This window comes from Ascaphus truei, chromosome 4 (genome assembly GCF_040206685.1).
Source record: "Ascaphus truei isolate aAscTru1 chromosome 4, aAscTru1.hap1, whole genome shotgun sequence".
NCBI lineage: Eukaryota > Metazoa > Chordata > Amphibia > Anura > Ascaphidae > Ascaphus > Ascaphus truei.
Window position 1 is genome coordinate 29,982,210 of NC_134486.1, and position 25,439 is coordinate 30,007,648.

General features: G+C 46.6%; 1 protein-coding gene across 1 annotated transcript in view; it reads right to left on the reverse strand.

Moving 5' to 3' along the window:
- Positions 1–25,439, reverse strand: part of LOC142492649 (nuclear RNA export factor 1-like) — a 103,347-nt gene that overhangs the window by 39,387 nt on the left and 38,521 nt on the right. Inside the window, exons 10-13 of the mRNA XM_075595489.1 lie at positions 23,694–23,801; positions 20,914–21,023; positions 18,212–18,248; positions 15,476–15,544 (exon numbers count right to left, since the gene is read on the reverse strand). Coding sequence (XP_075451604.1) covers positions 15,476–15,544; positions 18,212–18,248; positions 20,914–21,023; positions 23,694–23,801 — 324 coding nt within the window. The remainder of the gene's footprint in view (positions 1–15,475; positions 15,545–18,211; positions 18,249–20,913; positions 21,024–23,693; positions 23,802–25,439) is intronic.

Consider the following 25,439-nt stretch of genomic DNA (forward strand, 5'->3'; position numbering starts at 1 on the left):
CGGTCTCCAGGGCTTCGGCTAGGACCTCGGTGAAATCAGGTCCCAGCATCTCCCAGAAAAACCGGAAGAACTCCACAGTCAGCCCGTCTAGACCCGGCGTTTTTCCGCGGGACATGAGATTGAGGGCTTCAGAGAGCTCGGCCATGGTCAAAGGTAACTCAAGCAGCTCCCTTCCATCCTCACTGACCGTTGGAAGCCCCTCCCATAAGACCCTGCATTTATCTGGCTGGATTGACTCCGGAGAGAAAAGATCTACATAGAATCTCCGGGTTCTGTCCCGGATGCTCTCCGGGTCAGTCAAAGGAGTACCGTCCTCTGCCAACAAGCAGGTGATATGTCTACGGTTTCCCCTCTTTTTCTCCAGCGCGTAGAAGAGTCGCGACCCGCGATCCATCTCGCGAAGGAAGTGGATGCGGGATCGCACATACGCCCCCCGAGCTCTCCGATCTTCCAAGTCCCGGAGAGCGTACTTCCTCTCCACGTACATACTCTGCAGGTATTGGTCTCCTTCCACAGACAGCCTCTTCTCGAGATCGAGCACCTCCTCCCTGAGGGCCTCGATCTCAGCATCGCGCTGCCTGCTGGCACCTCTGGTATACTCCTGACACACGAGGCGCAGATGAACCTTGCCCACGTCCCACCACTGCTCTAACGTGGCAAAGTCTGACCTGCAACCTCTCCAGGCCATCCAAAAGTCTCGGACCGACGTCTCAAACCCCTTGTCCTCCAACAAAGTATTGTTGAAGTGCCAATATGCGGCTGAAGGTGCTGCAGGTAGCAGCGTCACCGTCACGGACGCACAATTGTGGTCCGAAAACGGCGCCAGCCTAATGGCACTGGACTGGGCTCGCGACAGGCTGTGGCTGGAAATATACAGCCTGTCTATCCGGGACCAGGACATCCGTTCGCCCCTAAACACCCTAACATGTGTGAACTCAGTGGATGCCTCAGGATGTTGTTCTCGCCAGACGTCTACCAAGGAGTAGCGGGTGATGACCTCCCGCAAGGCCGACGCAGAACACGGGTGTGGCTCCGGACCATTCCGGTCTTTCCGAGCCTCGAGGGTACAGTTAAAATCACCCCCGAGCACCACGTATTCGTTCGTGTCGACTGTCTCCAGGTATTCAGACATTCTGACGAAGAACTGCCTTCTCAGGGGTCCGGTGGCAGGAGCATACACGTTCAGGAAATTAAACGTGTAGTCCTCATGTCGGACCCTGATATGCAACAGGCGACCTGGAACAACCGTTTTGGCAAGCAGCAGCTCAGGTTGAAAGGATTCAGAGAACAGGGTCACCACCCCACAAGATGTCGAAGTGAGGTGGCTGAAAAAGACCTTGCCTCGCCACTCCAGATGCCAGCTGGCTTCAGCCTCTGGAGTGGTATGGGTTTCCTGCAGGAAACTCACAGAATACTTTCCCTTCTGTAAAAAGGAGAGTACCTGGAACCTGCGCAACCCGTCCTTACAGCTGTTTACGTTAAGCGTACCGATGCTCAAAGCCATTGGTAGTCAAAGAGTTTTTCCGTCCCACAGGCGCTCAGGGTGCTATACCCCGAGAAGCCTTTACGTGCTCTCGCATCAATTTGTAGAACTTCAGGGCACGAACATGTTCATTAGACCCTGAGATTCTGGCCTTGCGGTTGGCCCTGGTGTATACAAAAAGAGAGTGGAGAATGAACGAAGCATCCTTCCACTTCTTGAGGGCCAACTTCACCTTCTTTTTTCCTTGCTTGTGAAGGGTATCTCCTAGGAACTCATCTATCTCCTGGGCAGGGATAACGGGGCCCAAGGAGCCCACCGACTCTGCGGTGCCAGAGGATGCCTCACTGAGCCCCAACTCCCCAAGCTCCTCTTGGCTGAAAAACTCAAGACCCCCGCCCCTCTCTGTGGGAGCCTTTCTCAGCCCTAGAGTGGGTCCCCTCTTCGGTGTTTCCATGAGGGGGTCCACTATATCCTCCACATCCAACCCCTGGGTAGAATCTTCAGGGGTATCTGGAGGCGGTATGATGGAGGCAGCGGTCTCCCGAGTGTCCTCGGGGGCCACAGAGGCACCCAGTGCCCTCCTAATCTCCTCTATCGCCGTGTGGATAAATGGGATGCCACAGGTGTTCTCACCAACCGCGGGAGGGCACTCGCCAACCGCGGGAGGGCACTCGCCAACCGCGGGAGGGCACTCGCCAACCGTGGGAGGGCACTCGCCAACCGCTGGAGGGCACTCGCCAACCGCGGGAGGGCACTCGCCAACCGCGGGAGGGCACTCGCCAACCGCGGGAGGGCACTCCTCAGCATGCACCCCAAGGAGAGAGTCCAGCTTGGCAGTCATCTCTGACAAAGACCAAAACTCTCTGCGAAGAGGGCTCACGTCAGACACCCTCCAAGTGTATCCTGAATTGCTCGCTAAAGCCTCCTCTCCTACACCTGCCTTCCCCGCTCCATCCTCTAAATCCTCAACCATGGGGGTCAGCCCTAGCCAATCCCCTCCTTCCGGTGACATAAAACCTGACTCGGCCTCAGGCGCTTCACCCAAAGGTGGTACAGCCGGAGGGAGATTCTGGTCGACCCCCGAGTCTCCGAAGACAGCTACTTTCAGTGTGATAGGTTCACCGAAGCACAAGTCCCCGGGGGATGTTCTCCAACTGGGAGGAGTGTTGGAAGGCTTCCCAACGTCCATTTCTAGGGGCAAAGCCTCATGTTGTTGAGCACTTTGACCTTCCACCCCAGGGACGCCGGGTACCTCCTCTTCCCCTTGTATTCCCTCCAGATCTTCGAGGGGGGGGGGCTGCATATTTATGGATTCCGGCTCACACTGGCTAATCCTAACCAGTGGGCCGGACAGGGCCACCCTGTGCGGAATTGCTGTTACATTCCGCTTCGGAGACTTCTGAGGGTGAACGTAATACGGTTCACCCTCCTCGCCCTCCTCAATCACCCTCTTGTTTTTGTTTTTAAAAGGCTTCTTCCTGGGGGGTGCTTCCCCAGAAGAGGGTGCCACTGTCTCTCCAGCCGGAGCTTCCTCCTGCTCCCCCGCACCCTGTACGGTGCTTACATTGGGGGTAAGGTGTTCTTGGGGGGGGACAGTGACAACAGAGGGTGACTGTTCTGGGGTGACTCTTTTCTTCTCCCTCTTTTTTGGGGGGAGAGGTTCAGATGTCACTGTTTGAGATGGAGCAGTGACATCTTCTGTGGTCCCAGGGGGGACCTGGGCTCTCAAGGGCTTTTCCTTCTCCCTCTGTTCTTTGGGGAGAGGTACAGACGTCACTGTTCCAGATGGGACAGCGACATCTCTTGTGGTCCCAGGACGGACCTGGGCCCCTGAGGGCCCCGCTGTGGTGGGCACAGCGGTACGGGGTGTCTTGGCAGAGGGAGGGGTGGGTGTAGGAGTTGGGATAGGTACTCTGTTCCCTTTGAGGCAACTCCTACGAGTATGCCCCAGCTCCTTGCACAAATAGCACCTTACCCCCTCCGTGCCATAGTACACGGTGTATGTTATGCCCTCGTAGCGCACCCCAAAAGAACCCTCCACAGATTCAGTGCTCCCCGGCAGCAGCAGTTGTACCTGCCGCCTAAATGAGAGCACATGCCTCAGCGCCCTATCTCTACAGCCCAAAGATAATTTTATTATGGGGGACTTAATGTCTCCCAGGGCTTGCAGGTATGGCTTCATGAGGCTATCTGGGATGAAGGGGGGCACATTTGACAGAATGACCTTTGTGCCTAACCCCTCCATGGGCTCTATAGGGATGTATTTTCCCCCTACACTGATGCCTTTCTGCACCAGGGTGTGAGTGGCAGCCAGCGTACGGAGGAAGAAAATGCCCCTCCCATACATTTTGCTGGCCGCCACCACAGCAGAGGGACCCACCACATCAGCCACAGCCCTCACATATATCTCCATGTTTAGGCCAGGAGACATTGGGCACCTCACCCCAAGCTTCCTGCTCAGACAGGGCGTGGCCCCAGCATTGTTGTTGCTGGGGCCTTCGCCTGCAACTGCCACATGCGCCCATGTTGGAACTGGGACTGCAGGGGTTACGCTGCTAACAGGTGCTGGGGGAGGCGTGGCCAAGGCACTGGAAGGACCAGGCCTAGGGCTGTGACTAAGAGTGTTGCTCCTAGGGGCCACAGTTTTTGGTGTTTTATATCCGGGCATCGCCCCCGTTGCCGCACTTGTCCTATTCCCCTTTCCAGGCATGATAACAAATAAGCCTCTAAGTCAGGGGAGGGTATTGCTTAGGGAGAGAGGTACAGAGAGGAAACTGTCTCTTTAATAAGAGATCTCTCTGCAAGGGGAAAAAACAGCAGCTTTTAAAAACCTGCTGCAGTTTTAAATCTTTTTCCCCTTATTGGTTACTCTCTCTCTGTTGTAATAAGCAATCACCACAATTTTACAAGTCTTTATAGAAAAGACACAGTGCTCTCAATTGCAAGTGAGAAAGGAATCAGGCTTAAGAAAACAAAAGAGTGAAATTGGAAGTTTAAACAACCAGTAAAAACCTCCAGTAGTGAGGGAGGAGAGAGGGGGTAAGACTGCAGTTTTCCAGCCAGCTAAACTGCAGCTATGCTGGGTTAAAACACTGCAGCCCCTGGGTGAAAACCAAAAACGGGTTTTAATCCTGAAAAAGCACCCAAAACCCTCTATAAAACTCCCAGTATACTCACAGTATACTCCCCCACAGATCCACAACAAAATATAAACAAATAAAGAAAGAATAAAGCCGATTCCTTACCAAATGCCTGGGAGCTCTGCACATACGCTTCTGAATGGAAGGAGAAGCAGGATCCAGCCAGGAAAAAAAAAACACTCACAGCCAAACTGCAAGCAGGCAAGTTCCCCTGAGTGGACCTATTTTGATCTGGTTTGAAACTGATTGGCCGGCGAAGCCGGCCAATTCAGTTAAACAACAATTCTACTTGTTACCAAGTAGAACAAAGAAAAAACCAGTCAAACAAAAAAGTAAATGAATCCAACAAGTACACTGCTAAAGTGCACTTAAAACAGAAGGGTTAATTCTGAAGAACCCTTGATGGGGGGTACCGAGCAAAGCACCCCGCCTAACGCCCACTGGGAGGCAAACTCTGAAACCGTCCCAGTGGACTCGGCGTACGAGTACTCTGCCCGAATACGGGAGTGCACCAGCGCCCGGAACATGGCCACGATGTTTGTTGGGACCCTCCCCTCCAAACACTGCTTCCTGGTTTTACAAATGGCTACCTTAGCCAATGCCAGGAGCAGGTTGACCAGGAGATCCCTAGGCTTATCGTTCCGGGACACTGGGCACCCAAAAATAAAAAGTTGAGGGGAAAAACCCAGCCAGAACTGCAGGAGAAGGCTCCTCAAGAAGGACATGAGGGGCTGCAGTCTAGCGCAACTCGAATAAATGTGATATACGGACTCCCGCTCGCCACAGAAGGGACAGGCGGCGGGGGAGTCCGTGAAGTGTGCCAAATACTCTCCTGTGCTCAGTGCACCGTGGAGGACCCTCCAACCCAAATCCCCGGCGGGACCGGGAACCAAAGATGAATAGAGTTCCCTCCACCGGGGTCTCTCGCCCTCGTTCGCAGGGAATACCCGCCTCCAGATGGTGTCTGGGCGGGTGACAAGGGCGAGGTAATGCACTATATGGAGTACAAGAGAATACAGGACTTTCCTCGGCATGCCGCGGAAACACGCCGGGGACATATCCCCCAACTTGCTGAGGTTGGGGGAAAGAAGAGCCCGAGGGGGTTGCCGTGGCTTCGGTTCCACGCAAAAATCCGGAGAGCTGAAGTTGATAGGCTGACAAGGCTCTCCGGTCTGCAATAACCCCTCAATGAAGGTGCGTGAGTCGGGGTGGATGGCATCCGTAATCTCCTGGATCAAGCGACGAGGGACGCGGGCAGTACGCAGACCCATACGGGGCGCGAGCACCTCTGCTCTTACCCAGTATCGCCGCCCATAGTCCAGGAGATCCCCGACTCTGGTCACCTGCGCCAGGATTAGCCGGCGGCAAATAGAGGGTGAATCCAACATCCGAGCCCCCACTGCCGGATTATACAGCAGGGGCTCGGCGAGGAAATCAACCCCCACCGCCTGTTCCTTCCTGGTCGCGGAGACCAGTTTCCAGGCCTTAAGTAAGTCCCGATAGTATGCCGGCAGCACCGAGAGGTCTCTACCTAAACCCTCGGGCCTGATGATAAACAGTTGCCGATCATACCTCATATTGCGCAGCTGGCGAAAGAAACTGGTTGCCAGCTGGCACCACTGCGGAGACGGATCTGCGAATAGGTATCTCTGCAGGTATTGGAGGCGGAAAGTGTGTAACTGGGAGCGAACACACACCACTCCCTGTCCACCCTCCTCCAAAGGGAGACACGCAACTCCCGCAGAGACCCAATGCTTCCCTATCCAAAGAAAATCCATCAACTTCCTCTGGATCTTGTTGATAAATTCGGGGGTCGGACCCATGGCTATCAGCCGGTGCCAAAGCTGACTGGCCACCAGCTGATTAATCACCAGGGTTCTTCCCCTGAGGGAAAGCATTCTCGACAGATACACCCATGACCCCAGACGAGCAACGACCCGTTCTTCAAGATCACTGAAGTTTTCCGGGGCCGGGACCTCCGCAGCAGACAGGTAGACTCCCAGATACTTGAGAGTATCGCCCTCCCACGAGACATTCCGAAACGCGGGGGGCAAGGAGTCCACCTGTAAGGGACCCACCAGAATGCCAGAGCACTTGGACCAGTTGATCCGAGCAGAAGAGGCCGCGGTATAGACCTCTTGGCACGCTTGTGCCCGCTCTAGATCATCTAGGTCCTGGGCCACGAGGAGCACGTCATCGGCATAAGCCGACAGGACTACCCGCATGTCAGGTTCCCGCAGCACCAGCCCGGTGAGCCTCCTCCTCAGTAGGCAGAGGAAGGGCTCAATGGCCAGCGCGTACAGTTGCCCAGACAGGGGGCACCCTTGACGTACTCCCCGACCAAACACAAAAGGTGCCGTCAGGGACCAGTTGATCTTCACCAGACACTCTGCAGAGGCGTACAGCATCTGGAGAAAGCCCACAAATTGTGGGCCGAAGCCAAACGCCTGCAGGGTCTGCATAAGGTAACGGTGATCCACTCTGTCAAACGCCTTCTCTTGATCTAGGGACAGGAAGGCGAGTGATAGACCAGTCCTTTGTGCGTAATGCATCAGGTCCCGGACCAGAAAGATGTTGTCATGAATACTCCGGCCCGGGACAGTATAGGACTGGTCGGGGTGAATCACCTCTGCCAGCACGGACTTGAGCCTCAGCGAAAGCGCTTTGGCTACGATCTTATAGTCCGTGCTGAGCAGTGATACCGGTCGCCAGTTGGAAATCTGGCGGAGATCCCCCTTCTTCGGCAGCAGAGACAGTATTGCCCGCCGACACGAAAGGGGCATCTCACCGGTCTCCAGGGCTTCGGCTAGGACCTCGGTGAAATCAGGTCCCAGCATCTCCCAGAAAAACCGGAAGAACTCCACAGTCAGCCCGTCTAGACCCGGTGTTTTTCCGCGGGACATGAGATTGAGGGCTTCAGAGAGCTCGGCCATGGTCAAAGGTAACTCAAGCAGCTCCCTTCCATCCTCACTGACCGTGGGAAGCCCCTCCCATAAGACCCTGCATTTATCTGGCTGGATTGACTCCGGAGAGAAAAGATCTACATAGAATCTCCGGGTTCTGTCCCGGATGCTCTCCGGGTCAGTCAAAGGAGTACCGTCCTCTGCCAACAAGCAGGTGATATGTCTACGGTTTCCCTTCTTTTTCTCCAGCGCGTAGAAGAGTCGCGACCCGCGATCCATCTCGCGAAGGAAGTGGATGCGGGATCGCACATACGCCCCCCGAGCTCTCCGATCTTCCAAGTCCCGGAGAGCGTACTTCCTCTCCACGTACATACTCTGCAGGTATTGGTCTCCTTCCACAGACAGCCTCTTCTCGAGATCGAGCACCTCCTCCCTGAGGGCCTCGATCTCAGCATCGCGCTGCCTGCTGGCACCTCTGGTATACTCCTGACACACGAGGCGCAGATGAACCTTGCCCACGTCCCACCACTGCTCTAACGTGGCAAAGTCTGACCTGCAACCTCTCCAGGCCATCCAAAAGTCTCGGACCGACGTCTCAAACCCCTTGTCCTCCAACAAAGTATTGTTGAAGTGCCAATATGCGGCTGAAGGTGCTGCAGGTAGCAGCGTCACCGTCACGGACGCACAATTGTGGTCCGAAAACGGCGCCAGCCTAATGGCACTGGACTGGGCTCGCGACAGGCTGTGGCTGGAAATATACAGCCTGTCTATCCGGGACCAGGACATCCGTTCGCCCCTAAACACCCTAACATGTGTGAACTCAGTGGATGCCTCAGGATGTTGTTCTCGCCAGACGTCTACCAAGGAGTAGCGGGTGATGACCTCCCGCAAGGCCGACGCAGAACACGGGTGTGGCTCCGGACCATTCCGGTCTTTCCGAGCCTCGAGGGTACAGTTAAAATCACCCCCGAGCACCACGTATTCGTTCGTGTCGACTGTCTCCAGGTATTCAGACATTCTGACGAAGAACTGCCTTCTCAGGGGTCCGGTGGCAGGAGCATACACGTTCAGGAAATTAAACGTGTAGTCCTCATGTCGGACCCTGATATGCAACAGGCGACCTGGAACAACCGTTTTGGCAAGCAGCAGCTCAGGTTGAAAGGATTCAGAGAACAGGGTCACCACCCCACAAGATGTCGAAGTGAGGTGGCTGAAAAAGACCTTGCCTCGCCACTCTAGATGCCAGCTGGCTTCAGCCTCTGGAGTGGTATGGGTTTCCTGCAGGAAACTCACAGAATACTTTCCCTTCTGTAAAAAGGAGAGTACCTGGAACCTGCGCAACCCGTCCTTACAGCTGTTTACGTTAAGCGTACCGATGCTCAAAGCCATTGGTAGTCAAAGAGTTTTTCCGTCCCACAGGCGCTCAGGGTGCTATACCCCGAGAAGCCTTTACGTGCTCTCGCATCAATTTGTAGAACTTTAGGGCACGAACATGTTCATTAGACCCTGAGATTCTGGCCTTGCGGTTGGCCCTGGTGTATACAAAAAGAGAGTGGAGAATGAACGAAGCATCCTTCCACTTCTTGAGGGCCAACTTCACCTTCTTTTTTCCTTGCTTGTGAAGGGTATCTCCTAGGAACTCATCTATCTCCTGGGCAGGGATAACGGGGCTCAAGGAGCCCACCGACTCTGCGGTGCCAGAGGATGCCTCACTGAGCCCCAACTCCCCAAGCTCCTCTTGGCTGAAAAACTCAAGACCCCCGCCCCTCTCTGTGGGAGCCTTTCTCAGCCCTAGAGTGGGTCCCCTCTTCGGTGTTTCCACGAGGGGGTCCACTATATCCTCCACATCCAACCCCTGGGTAGAATCTTCAGGGGTATCTGGAGGCGGTATGATGGAGGCAGCGGTCTCCCGAGTGTCCTCGGGGGCCACAGAGGCACCCAGTGCCCTCCTAATCTCCTCTATCGCCGTGTGGATAAATGGGATGCCACAGGTGTTCTCACCAACTGCGGGAGGGCACTCGCCAACCGCGGGAGGGCACTCGCCAACCGCGGGAGGGCACTCGCCAACCGCGGGAGGGCACTCGCCAACCGCTGGAGGGCACTCGCCAACCGCTGGAGGGCACTCGCCAACCGCGGGAGGGCACTCGCCAACCGCGGGAGGGCACTTCTCAGCATGCACCCCAAGGAGAGAGTCCAGCTTGGCAGTCATCTCTGACAAAGACCAAAACTCTCTGCGAAGAGGGCTCACGTCAGACACCCTCCAAGTGTATCCTGAATTGCTCGCTAAAGCCTCCTCTCCTACACCTGCCTTCCCCGCTCCATCCTCTAAATCCTCAACCATGGGGGTCAGCCCTAGCCAATCCCCTCCTTCCGGTGACATAAAACCTGACTCGGCCTCAGGCGCTTCACCCAAAGGTGGTACAGCCGGAGGGAGATTCTGGTCGACCCCCGAGTCTCCGAAGACAGCTACTTTCAGTGTGATAGGTTCACCGAAGCACAAGTCCCCGGGGGATGTTCTCCAACTGGGAGGAGTGTTGGAAGGCTTCCCAACGTCCATTTCTAGGGGCAAAGCCTCATGTTGTTGAGCACTTTGACCTTCCACCCCAGGGACGCCGGGTACCTCCTCTTCCCCTTGTATTCCCTCCAGATCTTCGAGGGGGGGGGGCTGCATATTTATGGATTCCGGCTCACACTGGCTAATCCTAACCAGTGGGCCGGACAGGGCCACCCTGTGCGGAATTGCTGTTACATTCCGCTTCGGAGACTTCTGAGGGTGAACGTAATACGGTTCACCCTCCTCGCCCTCCTCAATCACCCTCTTGTTTTTGTTTTTAAAAGGCTTCTTCCTGGGGGGTGCTTCCCCAGAAGAGGGTGCCACTGTCTCTCCAGCCGGAGCTTCCTCCTGCTCCCCCGCACCCTGTACGGTGCTTACATTGGGGGTAAGGTGTTCTTGGGGGGGGACAGTGACAACAGAGGGTGACTGTTCTGGGGTGACTCTTTTCTTCTCCCTCTTTTTTGGGGGGAGAGGTTCAGATGTCACTGTTTGAGATGGAGCAGTGACATCTTCTGTGGTCCCAGGGGGGACCTGGGCTCTCAAGGGCTTTTCCTTCTCCCTCTGTTCTTTGGGGAGAGGTACAGACGTCACTGTTCCAGATGGGACAGCGACATCTCTTGTGGTCCCAGGACGGACCTGGGCCCCTGAGGGCCCCGCTGTGGTGGGCACAGCGGTACGGGGTGTCTTGGCAGAGGGAGGGGTGGGTGTAGGAGTTGGGATAGGTACTCTGTTCCCTTTGAGGCAACTCCTACGAGTATGCCCCAGCTCCTTGCACAAATAGCACCTTACCCCCTCCGTGCCATAGTACACGGTGTATGTTATGCCCTCGTAGCGCACCCCAAAAGAACCCTCCACAGATTCAGTGCTCCCCGGCAGCAGCAGTTGTACCTGCCGCCTAAATGAGAGCACATGCCTCAGCGCCCTATCTCTACAGCCCAAAGATAATTTTATTATGGGGGACTTAATGTCTCCCAGGGCTTGCAGGTATGGCTTCATGAGGCTATCTGGGATGAAGGGGGGCACATTTGACAGAATGACCTTTGTGCCTAACCCCTCCATGGGCTCTATAGGGATGTATTTTCCCCCTACACTGATGCCTTTCTGCACCAGGGTGTGAGTGGCAGCCAGCGTACGGAGGAAGAAAATGCCCCTCCCATACATTTTGCTGGCCGCCACCACAGCAGAGGGACCCACCACATCAGCCACAGCCCTCACATATATCTCCATGTTTAGGCCAGGAGACATTGGGCACCTCACCCCAAGCTTCCTGCTCAGACAGGGCGTGGCCCCAGCATTGTTGTTGCTGGGGCCTTCGCCTGCAACTGCCACATGCGCCCATGTTGGAACTGGGACTGCAGGGGTTACGCTGCTAACAGGTGCTGGGGGAGGCGTGGCCAAGGCACTGGAAGGACCAGGCCTAGGGCTGTGACTAAGAGTGTTGCTCCTAGGGGCCACAGTTTTTGGTGTTTTATATCCGGGCATCGCCCCCGTTGCCGCACTTGTCCTATTCCCCTTTCCAGGCATGATAACAAATAAGCCTCTAAGTCAGGGGAGGGTATTGCTTAGGGAGAGAGGTACAGAGAGGAAACTGTCTCTTTAATAAGAGATCTCTCTGCAAGGGGAAAAAACAGCAGCTTTTAAAAACCTGCTGCAGTTTTAAATCTTTTTCCCCTTATTGGTTACTCTCTCTCTGTTGTAATAAGCAATCACCACAATTTTACAAGTCTTTATAGAAAAGACACAGTGCTCTCAATTGCAAGTGAGAAAGGAATCAGGCTTAAGAAAACAAAAGAGTGAAATTGGAAGTTTAAACAACCAGTAAAAACCTCCAGTAGTGAGGGAGGAGAGAGGGGGTAAGACTGCAGTTTTCCAGCCAGCTAAACTGCAGCTATGCTGGGTTAAAACACTGCAGCCCCTGGGTGAAAACCAAAAACGGGTTTTAATCCTGAAAAAGCACCCAAAACCCTCTATAAAACTCCCAGTATACTCACAGTATACTCCCCCACAGATCCACAACAAAATATAAACAAATAAAGAAAGAATAAAGCCGATTCCTTACCAAATGCCTGGGAGCTCTGCACATACGCTTCTGAATGGAAGGAGAAGCAGGATCCAGCCAGGAAAAAAAAAACACTCACAGCCAAACTGCAAGCAGGCAAGTTCCCCTGAGTGGAAGATGCTATGGAGTGAGCCCATAACCATTTAAATGTGGGAGGGGGTGAGCTTAAATTAGGAAGGAGGTTGCCACCCTCCAATCAGCCATGACTAGCTGGACAAGAATTGTAAAACATACTGGACACCTAACAAGCTCCTATTGAACCCCCAAAATGACCACAACATATATATAAGCATATGAGTGTCACAGAGGAGTGCTACTGAGCATGGCAATATATACTTAAAACCAGAGACAGAACATAAAACACAGACAAAGCTCAGTTTTTAGCACATCCAGTGAGACTCATACAGGGTACAGTGCCTAAATATATATGCCTGCTTGCAGTTTGGCTGTGACATCTCTAATACAGAGTGCTTTTCCTGGTAATGTACAGGTTAATAAAAGCTTCATATGTTAAGGCAGGGAAGGGTTAAAAGGAAAAACCCAAAAGAAATCCTATTTGCACTCACCTATACTATTAAATGGTTGGGAAAGATTCAATCCCTGGGTAAAAAACCCATATACCATTTAGTGATACACAGTAAAAATAGTTTATTAAACAGTTATACAAAGACAAGTACAAATTGTTAAAAAGAACAGGGAATGGGTGCAGAGAGTGGAGTGCTCAATCTGACCTAGTATAGTCAGCACGCAGCTAACAGCAACAAATACCTATGGTATGTCCTCACAGACTAATGCATAACCCTCCTAATGTGCACACGTTCTTGTATGTTGCAGGTGGAGTTTGTGTACCATAGTCATAGAAAGGACCTCTAACACACCCAACCTGTATGTGGTAAGCGTTTGTGTCCTATCTAGAAGGAAATTGTGCTGTACTGCCCCAGTAGTTAAGAGCTGGATTCTGCCAGTGTCTCTAAACTATATATCAGCTGCCTCCTAAATCAGGGAATGTGTTGTGGGTCTCTCTTGGAAGTATTCCCTATATTATCTCAGATTCCCCTCATGTGGAGTCCTGACAAACAAGACTCCAGGCCGGAGACAAACCGTCAATCAATACGTTTACAGCGTTGTCAGCAAAGCAACAAAACAGATCTGCAGTACGGTGTAGAAATCTACAATCCCCCGCTGCAGTCTTAGCCCAGCCATATACAGCCTGGTATCTTGGGCAGAAGCAGCTCGCACCCTATGGTACACAAACTCCACCTGCAACATACAAGAACGTGTGCACATTAGGAGGGTTATGCATTAGTCTGTGAGGACATACCATAGGTATTTGTTGCTGTTAGCTGCGTGCTGACTATACTAGGTCAGATTGAGCACTCCACTCTCTGCACCCATTCCCTGTTCTTTTTAACAATTTGTACTTGTCTTTGTATAACTGTTTAATAAACTATTTTTACTGTGTATCACTAAATGGTATATGGGTTTTTTACCCAGGGATTGAATCTTTCCCAACCATTTAATAGTATAGGTGAGTGCAAATAGGATTTCTTTTGGGTTTTTCCTTTTAACCCTTCCCTGCCTTAACATATGTTGATAATTCCCGTATGCACCTCCTATCTATATGTATATATTTTGCGTACATTTGGTGAGCGGCAATATCCTCTGTTTCAGTAATAAAAGCTTCAGTCAGACTCAGAACTTTGCAACTAATATTGACAGATTTACTATAAATCATTCTTCCTGTTATTACACAGGTTATTAAGAATTTATATTAGCGTTAGGGACCCCTGATATGTGGTCTGCCTTGGCGTTGGCTCAGGGGCTTACAACAATTTTGGCCAAAAATGTCAAACTAAAAGACCATTTTACTTATTAGATATTTATACATATATATTTAGGCACTGTACCGTGTATGAGTCTCACTGGATGTGCTAAAAACTGAGCTTTGTCTGTGTTTTATGTTCTGTCTCTGGTTTTAAAATATATATTGTTTTATGATTTCCACTTGATCGCCGAGCAGAAATACGACAAAATCCACCACCCGAGGTCTCCGTCCAATAACAATTCTACAAAGTACTATGGCAGTAAATGGTGATGGGCAAACTTAGAATTGAGAACTTGCGGAAAATGAAGGGTTTACCCATCTTCAGGTTTGAGGACAAGTTAACCCCGTCAATGCTGGATGGTCCTGCCCTCTCCATGGCCACAGCCTCTCTGGCACTAGTGATCACGCGATTGCTCTCCTGAGCACTCTCACAGTCGCTTCCTGCTTCCATTGATGTAAATGGAAGCAGGAACGCCCTCTAAAAAATGAGTAAGCCGGATGATATGCAACATACGTCATAAAGGCTCCAGGGTGCCCTTCATGATGTACACTGTATGCTTATAGGGCACTGAAGGGGATAACGTTATCTTTTCCTCATATACATAAGGACAAAATAACCTTTCATTTTAGACAACTGTCTACATTTATTTCTGTTTGTTTTATTCAAGGGTTCGAGCCTTTTATTTGCATTATTTAACTTTTTCCGTTGATGTCCTTATTAGTACTGTTAAATGTTTTGAACACCTCCTTGGTATTTTTAGCCTAATCTATTAACCAATGGTTTCTATATGTTATCAAAAAGGGACAAAGGGCTGCATTTCAATATTCTGTCCCTTTGAAGCTTCCGTAGTCAAGCTGTCACTTTGGGAATTATCGGGTTGCTAAGTTGCTTTCTGACCCTCATGAGCTTCCACACTTTTGCCAAACACAAATGAACAATATCAGGTTGTGTGTTACTTTTTTGACTGTCTTCTATACTTGTTCCAAACTTTATTAACAGAACCAGCAATTGAAACTTTTAAAATGTTGATACTTTCACCAATATGCCGCTTTGTGTTCTTAATAGAGCTATACTGCTTTCCTGTCGTACTTTTGTTACGTAGTGTTTATTTTCGCCCTGTTTTTCATGAATAGTTCCTCTCGTTTACTTTTCAACAATATAGTTTCACGCCCAATTAGTGTACGATATCCGTTTTTGGGTGTACTTTATTTGGCGTGTGTTTATTTATTTTCTGCTACCCTGATGATGGACCCATTTGGGGGTCCCAAATGTCGGTCCAATCTATCCTTAATGAATCCGGTACTTTAAAAAAAAATAAAAAATTTATATGAGTAAAATCGATGGATCTTGCTTTATATTTATACTAGTGTGTAGTAGACTTCTGTTTTTATTGATACGTCTTGTCCAAAAGGGAGTGATCTCAACTAGCACCTACCCAGGTACCTGACATCACCAACCACTGGATAACTTGATTATATGAAGAAAATTAAGAAATGTATGGCACCAATACCTTAAGATGTGGAAGTGATTTGGGTTTCTCAGCATCAAAAAAACAAAAGGTTTGAAAAATACGCCCATTCTAAAATAAAGACAAAGCAAATTAACATGTTCTAAAATACAGTAGCTTAAATTGCTTTAAAGTACTTCCTGTCCCTAAAAAGAGTCCAGTCTTAAATAATCCTATTTTCTTTATATCTACATATAATTTAAAAAAAAGTGGGAGCTGTGTGTACATAAGAGACATAGTGGTACGCTGGCTTGAAAATAAAAAAAAAGCATAGGCACCCTTTACCCCTCAATACCATCACACTGTGACCACCACTTATCAGAACTTATACAGATGTAGATACACTTACTGTCCTCGGCACCGTGGGCAAACAAGCAAAAGTCCATGGCGTTGGGGACAGTGTCTGCCGCGGTGTAGCTGCGCGGGTTGGAGGGGGGGGGAATGTCGATGCTTCTGAATAGGAACCCCCTACAACCTTAATCTTTTGGTGCCACGCATGGCACCGAGAACACTAAGCTTTGCTATATCTGTACAATGGGCACTCACATCCAGATAATATGAAATAAAAGAAAGAAGACACAATAGTGTAATTCTGTGTGTGATCGGTATAGATAAAGGTGGTAATGCACTCACATTTAGTAGGGTAAAACAGGCATCTCGGTTAATCAGTATAACCAAACTGTTGTTGAAGAACATGTGTAAGGTGTGGGGAATGAACCCCGTATTGTCCGATGCTCCACAGAGTGCATGTGACTGATGGTGGAATTTAGCAAAGCAACCCTTATTAGGTATAGCTATGGGATGTAATGGCAATCCTGCTGCAGGTAATAGCATGAATCAATAAAAGTAATAAAGGAAAGAACATATAACAGACTTTGAACCAGGGTGGGGGGCCAATGCGCAGGAAATAGAGGCAGGACGAGAAGTACCCTAGGATACCGCTCTCCTGTACTCACGGAACCCCAGAGCCTGCTGCCCTGCCCGACCCGGTGTCTTCACTGTTCGTTCCCTTGGCTTGCCGGTCCCAGGTCTGCGACGCTGGCGCTCGTGCGCTGGTGCATGACGTCACAGCCGGAAACAAGTAGTTCCTTCCGGGACGGATCCAGACATGTCCTGCACTCCAACGTCCCCTTGCGGCTTCACAAGGCGGCCCCAAGCGGATAAACTGGGATGTGGTCACGATCTTCCAATGCAGAGGAGATTGCCTGCGTGCTCCAGCCGATATAGTGACGGGAATGTATCAAAAAAAAGGAAGGCGGTCACTGCATAATAGAACTCAGTCACGAAGTAAAATAAAATCAGCTTTAATAAAGAGTATTGCTGTACATCACAGAATAGACCTATGTTCAAAGGGTAGTATTAACAACTTCTCTTTTTCAGCCATTGAACATATTCCGTGCCACCCTAGAGGTGGCAACAGAGAGAACATCTTAAATAAAAAGGAGACGTATTGGATATACACTCTCAACACTCTCCATCCGCATGGCATCAACCTTGATTGGGAGCTTAAATGCTTCCTTCAGGGCTGAGTAGGTGCGGGAGTCTTGAGAGTGTATTCTGATCCATCATAACATTTAGAATTATCAAAGGCTAGATTTCTAGTGGTGGTTACATGCTCTGCTAGCCTTCTAACACACAATGGATCATTAATACAGTACATTGTTGTTTCCCTCCTTTAAATATAGATCAATATAAGGGTTAGGCTTTTTTGGTATCATAGTTTCAACTATGGTCATTAATATTGTTATACTTATACTTCCATCTATATCTTATGTATCACATTATACATTAAGTAATTATATTGACAACCTGACTACAGGTGTATATATATGCACTAGTATACGCTTTCCCTTATACAATTCATACTTACTTCCCCTATGGTTCTGAACAAGATATATATATTTATATATTTTCCTTCATTAATAGTTTTCAATTGAGTAATCAATTATGTATGCTATACATCACATGTTTTTGTTTTTAGTTGTATTTTATTCATTGTCTATGTTTTTATGTGTGTCAATATTTTAATAATTTTTCTCTATACAAAGGCGGTCTTACAGGCAAAGTCAGCCCCCTCCCCTTGGTTTTTTCTACGTGATTATATGATTTGTTACAACTGTGTTTGAACCAATGATTGTGAAGGGCTTGCCTATTTAAGATGCAAGTGTGTAGAGTTTTGTTACTCTTTGATAAAGTCCCAAGACGGGAAGATACGCATCAGAGGTCTATTCTGTGATGTACAGCAATACTCTTTATTAAAGCTGATTTTATTTTACTTCGTGGCTGAGTTCTATTATGCAGTGACCGCCTTCCTTCTTTTTGATACATTGTTGTTGAAGAACGTCTGATGTCAGGATTTACCCTACTAAATGTGAGTGCATTACCACCTTTATCTATACCGATCACACACAGAATTACACTATTGTGTCTTCTTTCTTTTATTTCATATTATCTGGATGTGAGTGCCCATTGGATCCTCCTACTCTACGCCATCCCCAGTGGTTGGATAACCCACTTATTACCCACTGCTGCACCCATCAACTTCTGCTACACACTATTCGGGACTATAAGTATCCTTCTTTATATTCACAGTATTTTTTGCGCTCGTTTTCCTTTTTACACAAATCTGTACAATATAGTCCCTCATCCAACATCTCTAATATAAATATATATCATATAGACAAATCTCATCTATATAAATATTATCATATTTAAGTCATAGTTTTGCACAGAACATACCAATTTTTTGAGGTTCGGGAAATTATGTGCTATCAACCTGCATAATTGTTGATAAAAAAAAAAAAGAAACAGGTCAATTATAAGCATGACAACTTTTGGGAAAATGACAAGAGAAATCCTAATGACTGGAATCAAGGGCGATCTCAATAAAACATGATAAATGGAACCGCGTTAAATACTTTATCCTATATTTGTACTTACAGTATTTTAATGCGGTAAAGTATCTGTCGTCTAACTTTAGCATAGGTTGAACTTGATGGATATACCGTATTTCCTCGATTCTAAGACGGCACCATTTATATTAATATCAATTTTCGGGACAAAAAGAAACTACATTGAATGTACAGAAAAATGTTTTTACTAAGTTTCAATGCTGCATCAGAGTGAAGTCTTTTTGATGACATTTTAAGTGACAATTAGGGATACCTTCTATGCACACGCGCAGGCAATGACAACTTAACTGAAGGCCTGTCGTAGGGCAACAGCAACCTCCTGCACAGCACTATGGGCGGTGCACTAGGGTTGGCAGCATCAAGTTCTGGGAACGTCATTCCGCAATGTAGGAGATCACGTGATCCTCAGCTGACTCACATTAGTGTCCATATTCGTACAGGATGATAGAAGGAACACAGGGCACAGCGGATTTAGAATATCCAAACTCATTTATTGAGCTAACACAACGTTTCGACCGTAATGGTCATTATCAAGTGACATAATGGCATAAACATAATCCCTTCAGACAACATTTAAATAGTGCCACTATGTCACTTGATAAAGACCATTACGGTCGAAACGTTGTGTTGGCTCAATAAATGAGTTTGGATATTCTAAATCCGTTGTGCCCTGTGTCCCTTCTATCATCTACCCAGGACTGATTACAGGCTTTCATACAAGCACTGGAGCACCGGTAACTGTATCAATTTTTGTTCATATTTTGAGGTGTGCAGCATTTCTCTTGTGTGTCTGGCATATTGGTACAGGAACCATACCCGGTTTTCAATGACATCGATTGTAAGACGCATCCCGATTTCAGAAATCGTAAAATGTGAAAAAAAAAAGTCATCTTAGAATCAAGGAAATACGGTATTTTTTTCAACCTCATCTACTATGTAACTGTCATGATAATATCATCAGACATTAGGTATTTTAGTCCCTCTGGTGCTTCAGGGGTTAAAAAGGTACAACTTGGGGTTAAAAAAATAAGATATATTGGGATATGACAAGTCCAGGCTTGTCATGGGTGGGTGCTGCGCGTCAAACATAACTTAATTGGGGGGCAGGAGGGGGGGCCTGTCATGGAGAAGCCCACTAAAAGTGACACGTGGGGTTTAGGGGGTCGTAAAATCTAATCAGATACTAGTCTGGCAGCATCAAAGTTTGTGAATAATCTCTGGTACATTCCAGAGAGAGGTGACCCACAAGGTAAGCTCCAGTGACGGCCTTTATTAAAAATGAGAATATCCTGTGATGCCATCTCCTTTGCATAATAAGAGTTACAAATCTGTAATCGTGAAAGGGACAGATATTTGTCGCTCAAATGTAGGATTAAAACGGTCATGTTTAGTCTTGTCGCATCCACCATGAGCGCGTGAATGTATTAATGTAGCTCACGTGCGTGCAAGTATTACAGAAGTGACATTATGAGCGTGTACTACTGAGGCAAAGTTTTAAAATGCCGGTTGGTAAAGATTTTTTTTTTTTTTACTCTGTCATAAAACTGTCAATCTCACAGACGATTTAACGATGGAGGTGGGTTTATACTGTTTCCATGAGGAAAGAATGTATTTAAGTCTGGGAAAAGATCACGAAAATTAGATTTCACCAGGAGTGTTTTGGACAAAACATGCGATATCTCATCCCCTACACCAGTGACCTCTCTGGGGAAAAACAAATAACATATGGTGATGTTTGGGTTTTCTTTTCTGTTATATCCTTTTTATTTTGAGAAACTGTTATGCATTTTATTGTAACTGTATTTTCTTGTAATACTTTTTTCTGTAACCTAAGCACTGATATTATATATATATATATATATATATATATATATATATATATATATATATATAAACATTTAATAAGTAATGCTTCGGGCTCTGAATGAACTGTTGCACGCTACGGAGAGGGTATTTACGTTTTTGGACACATTTTGCTACAACAGATTTTTTGTGTTAAAGTGCAAAGTTTTTTTCTTTAATAAACAGTGACCTGGGGCCCTGGTAAATATTAATTTTACATCTTATTTGCTTATCTTAGGTCGTGTATAATTATGATTGCAATTGAGTAAGAGGTTAATATGAACTCATTGGAGTTACCTTTGCGAAGGAGAAAGGCGAGTTAGCTAGAGTAGCCATGTGTATTAACCCTCATTGCATATCTAAGTCACATGCTCACTTGTGTGCTGTTCGTGACTGTGGTATATTGGGACTGATTTAGGGGAGATGTTATTTGAGAGACTTTTGCGAAGGTGAAGAGTGGTGCGGCTTGCAAGTTGTATATTAACCCTTGTCCTTTAGAGGAGATATTGTCAATTTGAGGGACCTCTGCGGAGGTGAAAAGTGGGGGGGCTTGCGAGCGTGAATATTAACCCTTGTCCCGTATGCAGGTCACATGCTTTCAGGGCCGTACGTGACAGTAACTATGTAACATAAGACAAAAATCTATGTTATCTAATGGTTAAGAAGTCAAGTTCCATGTCAACTAACCTGTGGTAAGTGGAGGTATTTTTCATAGAAGCATGTAGAGGATTTCCCTCAAGCCAAAGCTCTCTCAACTCTAAATTGTGGATGATATCTAGATCTTGTTCCTGGCAAAGCTATACAAATATTTGCTGATTACCAAACAAATTAAAAGGAGATCTTATGCATCTGTTTTGGTATTTATAAAGGAAAATAGATACATTTTATCCAACTTTATGCTCAACTAACCACATCATTAAACCTTACAAAGCAGGATAGTAGGTCAAAGAGATCCAGTGAAAACATTTAAAAGTTTGAGAAAGCTTGGCATTCTTCATGGCCGGAGAGAAAACTATAACCCATTGCAGCAATTCCGTTACTAATGAAAATAAACTGGGACCAAGTGGAAACTGGGGTTGTAGTTTAATTACTGGGAGATCTGGAGTGAAACAAGCACACAGACTTGCTATTCAGAAAAGATGTATTGTGCCAAAAGAAACCAACGTTTCTGCTGCATGTATCAGCCTTTATCAAGGTGAGGGCTTGATAAAGGCTGATATATATGCAGCTGAAACGTTGGTTTCTTTTGACACAATAAATCTTTTCTGAATAGCAAGTCTGTGTGCCTGTTTCACTCCAAATCTCTACTGCTGATTTTTCTGGGACCTTAAGACAGGGGGGCGCAAACTTTTTTCCCTGCGCCCCCCTGCCGGCTGTCCCCTCACTCCCGCGCCCCCCTCCCAACCCCAACTTACCCGCGCTCCGGCGTAATGACGTCACGTTGCCATAGCAACGTGACGTCACATGACCTCGCAGCGTCATTTTGCCGCCGCGTTGCCATGGCGACACAGGGAGGAAGCCGCCGGAGCCACGGTAAGTTAGGTTTACAGAGGCCCTGCAGCTCCCCCGGCACTTAATTTAAGTGCCTTCGGGAAGCGCGCGGGGCCTTTGTAAACCCCGCGCCCCCCGTCGGCTGTGTCGCGCCCCCCCTGGGGGTCGCGCCCCACAGTTTGCGCACCGCTGCCTTAAGATATCCTTTTGATATGGAGCATCAGCTAATAAGTACTCAATGGTTCTTTTTACAGTGTGCCTGCATTACCCTTCCAATGCGTCTACCTACTGGGACCCAGATTCAAGTAAAAATGGGTTATGTAAAAGCACAATTTCGAAAGCCTCTTTTCAAGTAAAAGACAGTTTGTGACATGTTATTCATAATTCTTTAAGTTCCATGCAGAGGATTAAAATAAGGTATACTGCAGCTGAAACCTCCATGTGCACGTTGTCTTTCTTTTTACGATGTAACGTCAACACAGATAAAGTACAAACATAAGATAATATTAAATGTTGTGGATATAGAGGGTTAGAAAAAAAAAGGGGGGGAGTGGAGGGTGTGCCCATCTCCAGATTGTATAACAAATCACTTATACAGTAGTTGTATCAGAATGATTAAAAGTGAAGTTGTTTAATAAAGGCATCCTTCTAGTTTTTAAGAAAAGGCCACAATATGATCAAGTTGTTTGTTTTCCATGTGTATATTCTCCAGCAGTTAAAGCTGCAGTTCAGTCAATATCCTGCATGTGTGTTTTTTAATAAATCAGTTCTGTAGTAAGAAAAAATACTTTTAGCATTTTCTGTTTTAAAAAAAACAACTTTGAAAGACCCATTTTCTTGTATTCTATTTTAACAGCCATTTGCTAAGGCACTGCCCCTTCATGTCCTGTCACAAGCTCTGGCACACCCCTTTGTCAGCACTGCCCTCCCTCTAGCACATGTCAGTGCAGGATTGCTCATGAATATTCATGAGCTTCCACTGACAGACAAGCAGAATATAAACAGATCCCTTCACTAATTATGTCACCAAATTTTGACCTACCAATACATGGAGAACGAATTGACCTGCAGCTATACAGCTCTTTAGGTAATTAGAGATTGCACACATAAAACTATTGAAGTAAAAAAATAAATTAAAAAAAAATAATAAAAAAAAAAATACTGAACTGCAGCTTTAACATGTTATAATCTTCCTCAAGTGGTTAAAAATACCCGAACCAGTAACCGATCACAATACGTAACTGTGCAGGCAGTCCTCGTTTTACAACGAATGGCTTATCCAACGCTATGCAATGCATACCTATGTTCATTTTTAAAACGCCAAAACGGCTTATCCAACGCTCTTACGAAGCTTTGCAACCATGTTTCGCTTTACAACGTTTCGCTATCCAACGCCATTTTGAGTAACGCATTGTGTCGGATAACCGAGGACTGCCTGTATTGTGCTTTCTTAGGCCGCGCTCATAGTGCTGGCGACGCGATCGATGACGTCGCCCATTAGCGAAAGTTATAATTTGATTTTTAGCGACGTCGTTGACGACAAGGCCAGTGACGTCACAAAGGGGGCGGGCAGCACAATCAGATTGGTTTAGAGACAGTCACATGTGGCGAATGTCTCTAAAAAAAAATCAAATTTACCCGGCTTCAAAATTTTTGGTCACGACGTCGCTCAATCGCTCAGTCACCGTTACTATAAGCGCTTTGGACGGAGTCAATGTATTTGTTTCGAAGCAACGTCGTATAAGGCACTATAAGCGCAGCCTTAGCCACCACATGTTCTTTCAGGAAACATATTGCCCAAGATATGTACGGTATGTGAAATGGCTACTATCAGTTACAGGAATAATTAACTGTCTGCCTTTTGGGATTTTATACATTTTTAGCATGTAACCAGAATCACTCAAGATCTCCTCCATAACAGCACAGCAATTTCCATCTTACAAAGGTAATTTAGGTTACACCTTCAATTCACTTACTTTATTATGGGAGAGATTCAGGCTTTGCAGTTGAAGAGTTGTGGAAACAAGTGAAGACACACTAATAAGGTTGCAGAGATTGTTGTGACTTAGGTCCAAAGACAAAACCTATTGAAAAGAAGAGGGAATTTGTTCTTAAAAATGATCTATTAGAAGGAGCTATGTTAAAAAAAAAAAATACACCTCTTCTGTTAGGTCTATCTGCACGATTTCCCCCATGTGACTGGGCCATATTTACTAAGCTATTGCTATTTCACTAAACACCCTCCAGTGCCAGAAGCTACCTTACAGCCCATTCACTTAAATGAGCTGTAGGGTGACTTCTAAAATAGCACTGCTTGGTAATTCGGGGCATATGGGGCACATTACTTAAAGGTTGATATACCTGGAGTCAAATTTGGTGGTATTCGGAAATTGGATTGCGATATATTTAGAATTACCGTCGCATTCACTAGTTATAATTGTATTCATAAACATACAACATAAAACACCCTACAAATAAAACACAAAAAAGCATAACATCCATATGATACATACAAGTACAAAGCTTGAGGTAGCTCAAGTGACCAGTTAGTCATGAGTTGACCATGACTAGCTAACCGGCCACCTGGGTTACTAATGATAAATATATTATATTCTACAATATTAATATTACATATTTGTATCCCCTATTTTAGGTTGGCCAGTTTAATCTCAAGTATGTATATAGTGACCATTACATGCATACGCGAGATATATCCAACGCCAGCCTGGAGTAGGTAATACAAAATCTGCAATGTTTTTGGGTGGTCATCCAATATGGTCAGGAATCGCAGTGCTTTTCTGTGCTTAAAAAAATATGGTATATTTTTTGTACAAAATGTTAAAGTATGGCAGTTAAGTCTTCTACTTCAACTACCAGCGCTTTGTCAAATGAAACAGCAATGACCTGTGTACTGACAACTCAGACCAGCCTAAATTCCAAGGTGAGCTCCTACATAACGTGCAAAGATGTATTTTCAAGTTTACTCTACAGAACCAATGTATCTTATAGATAAAGACTTCTGGTTCAAGCCAGCTTGAAATGCAAATTATCTAATTTTTTTAACCATTTTTCATGTGGGGGTTTCATCTCAGATACCTCATTATCCTTGGTTTCCAGTCTCCCAGTCGATCTGGATCCAGAATAATTATAATTCTTAATCTGTCCAAAATACCCATTTTACTTATAAATAATTCAATTGTTTATATATATATATATATATATATATATATATATATATATATATATATATATATATATATATAATTTCTTTTAAAATATTTATATTTTTTAAACTTTTTCTCTGATCATTTTAGGCAATTTAAGTTTTAAATATTTTTTTTTACTATTATTTTTTCCACTAATAAAGTTCCCCACCTTTCAATATGAATATATCATGGTTTTTTTGATATATCAAATAGAAAGATATATGGTATCACGTATTAATGTTCTTTAATTAAAAACTGATGCTAAAACAAAGTAACCAATAGGATCATAGTAGGAGCTATTTATAGAGGGATACTAGACGCAAAGAATATGACTCCTGATAAAGCCGACTATTGCTTGCTTTTTTTTAATGCATTTTTAACTGTATTTTTCAGCTTGGTGTGCAAATGTGTTTGCTATGGTTTATTTCAGGGGGGGGCATGCTTTTTAATAGTGGCTTATTGTTGGTTAGATTTAGTTGATTGATGGTAATTTATTTCTGATTTCTTGTTTTGTTT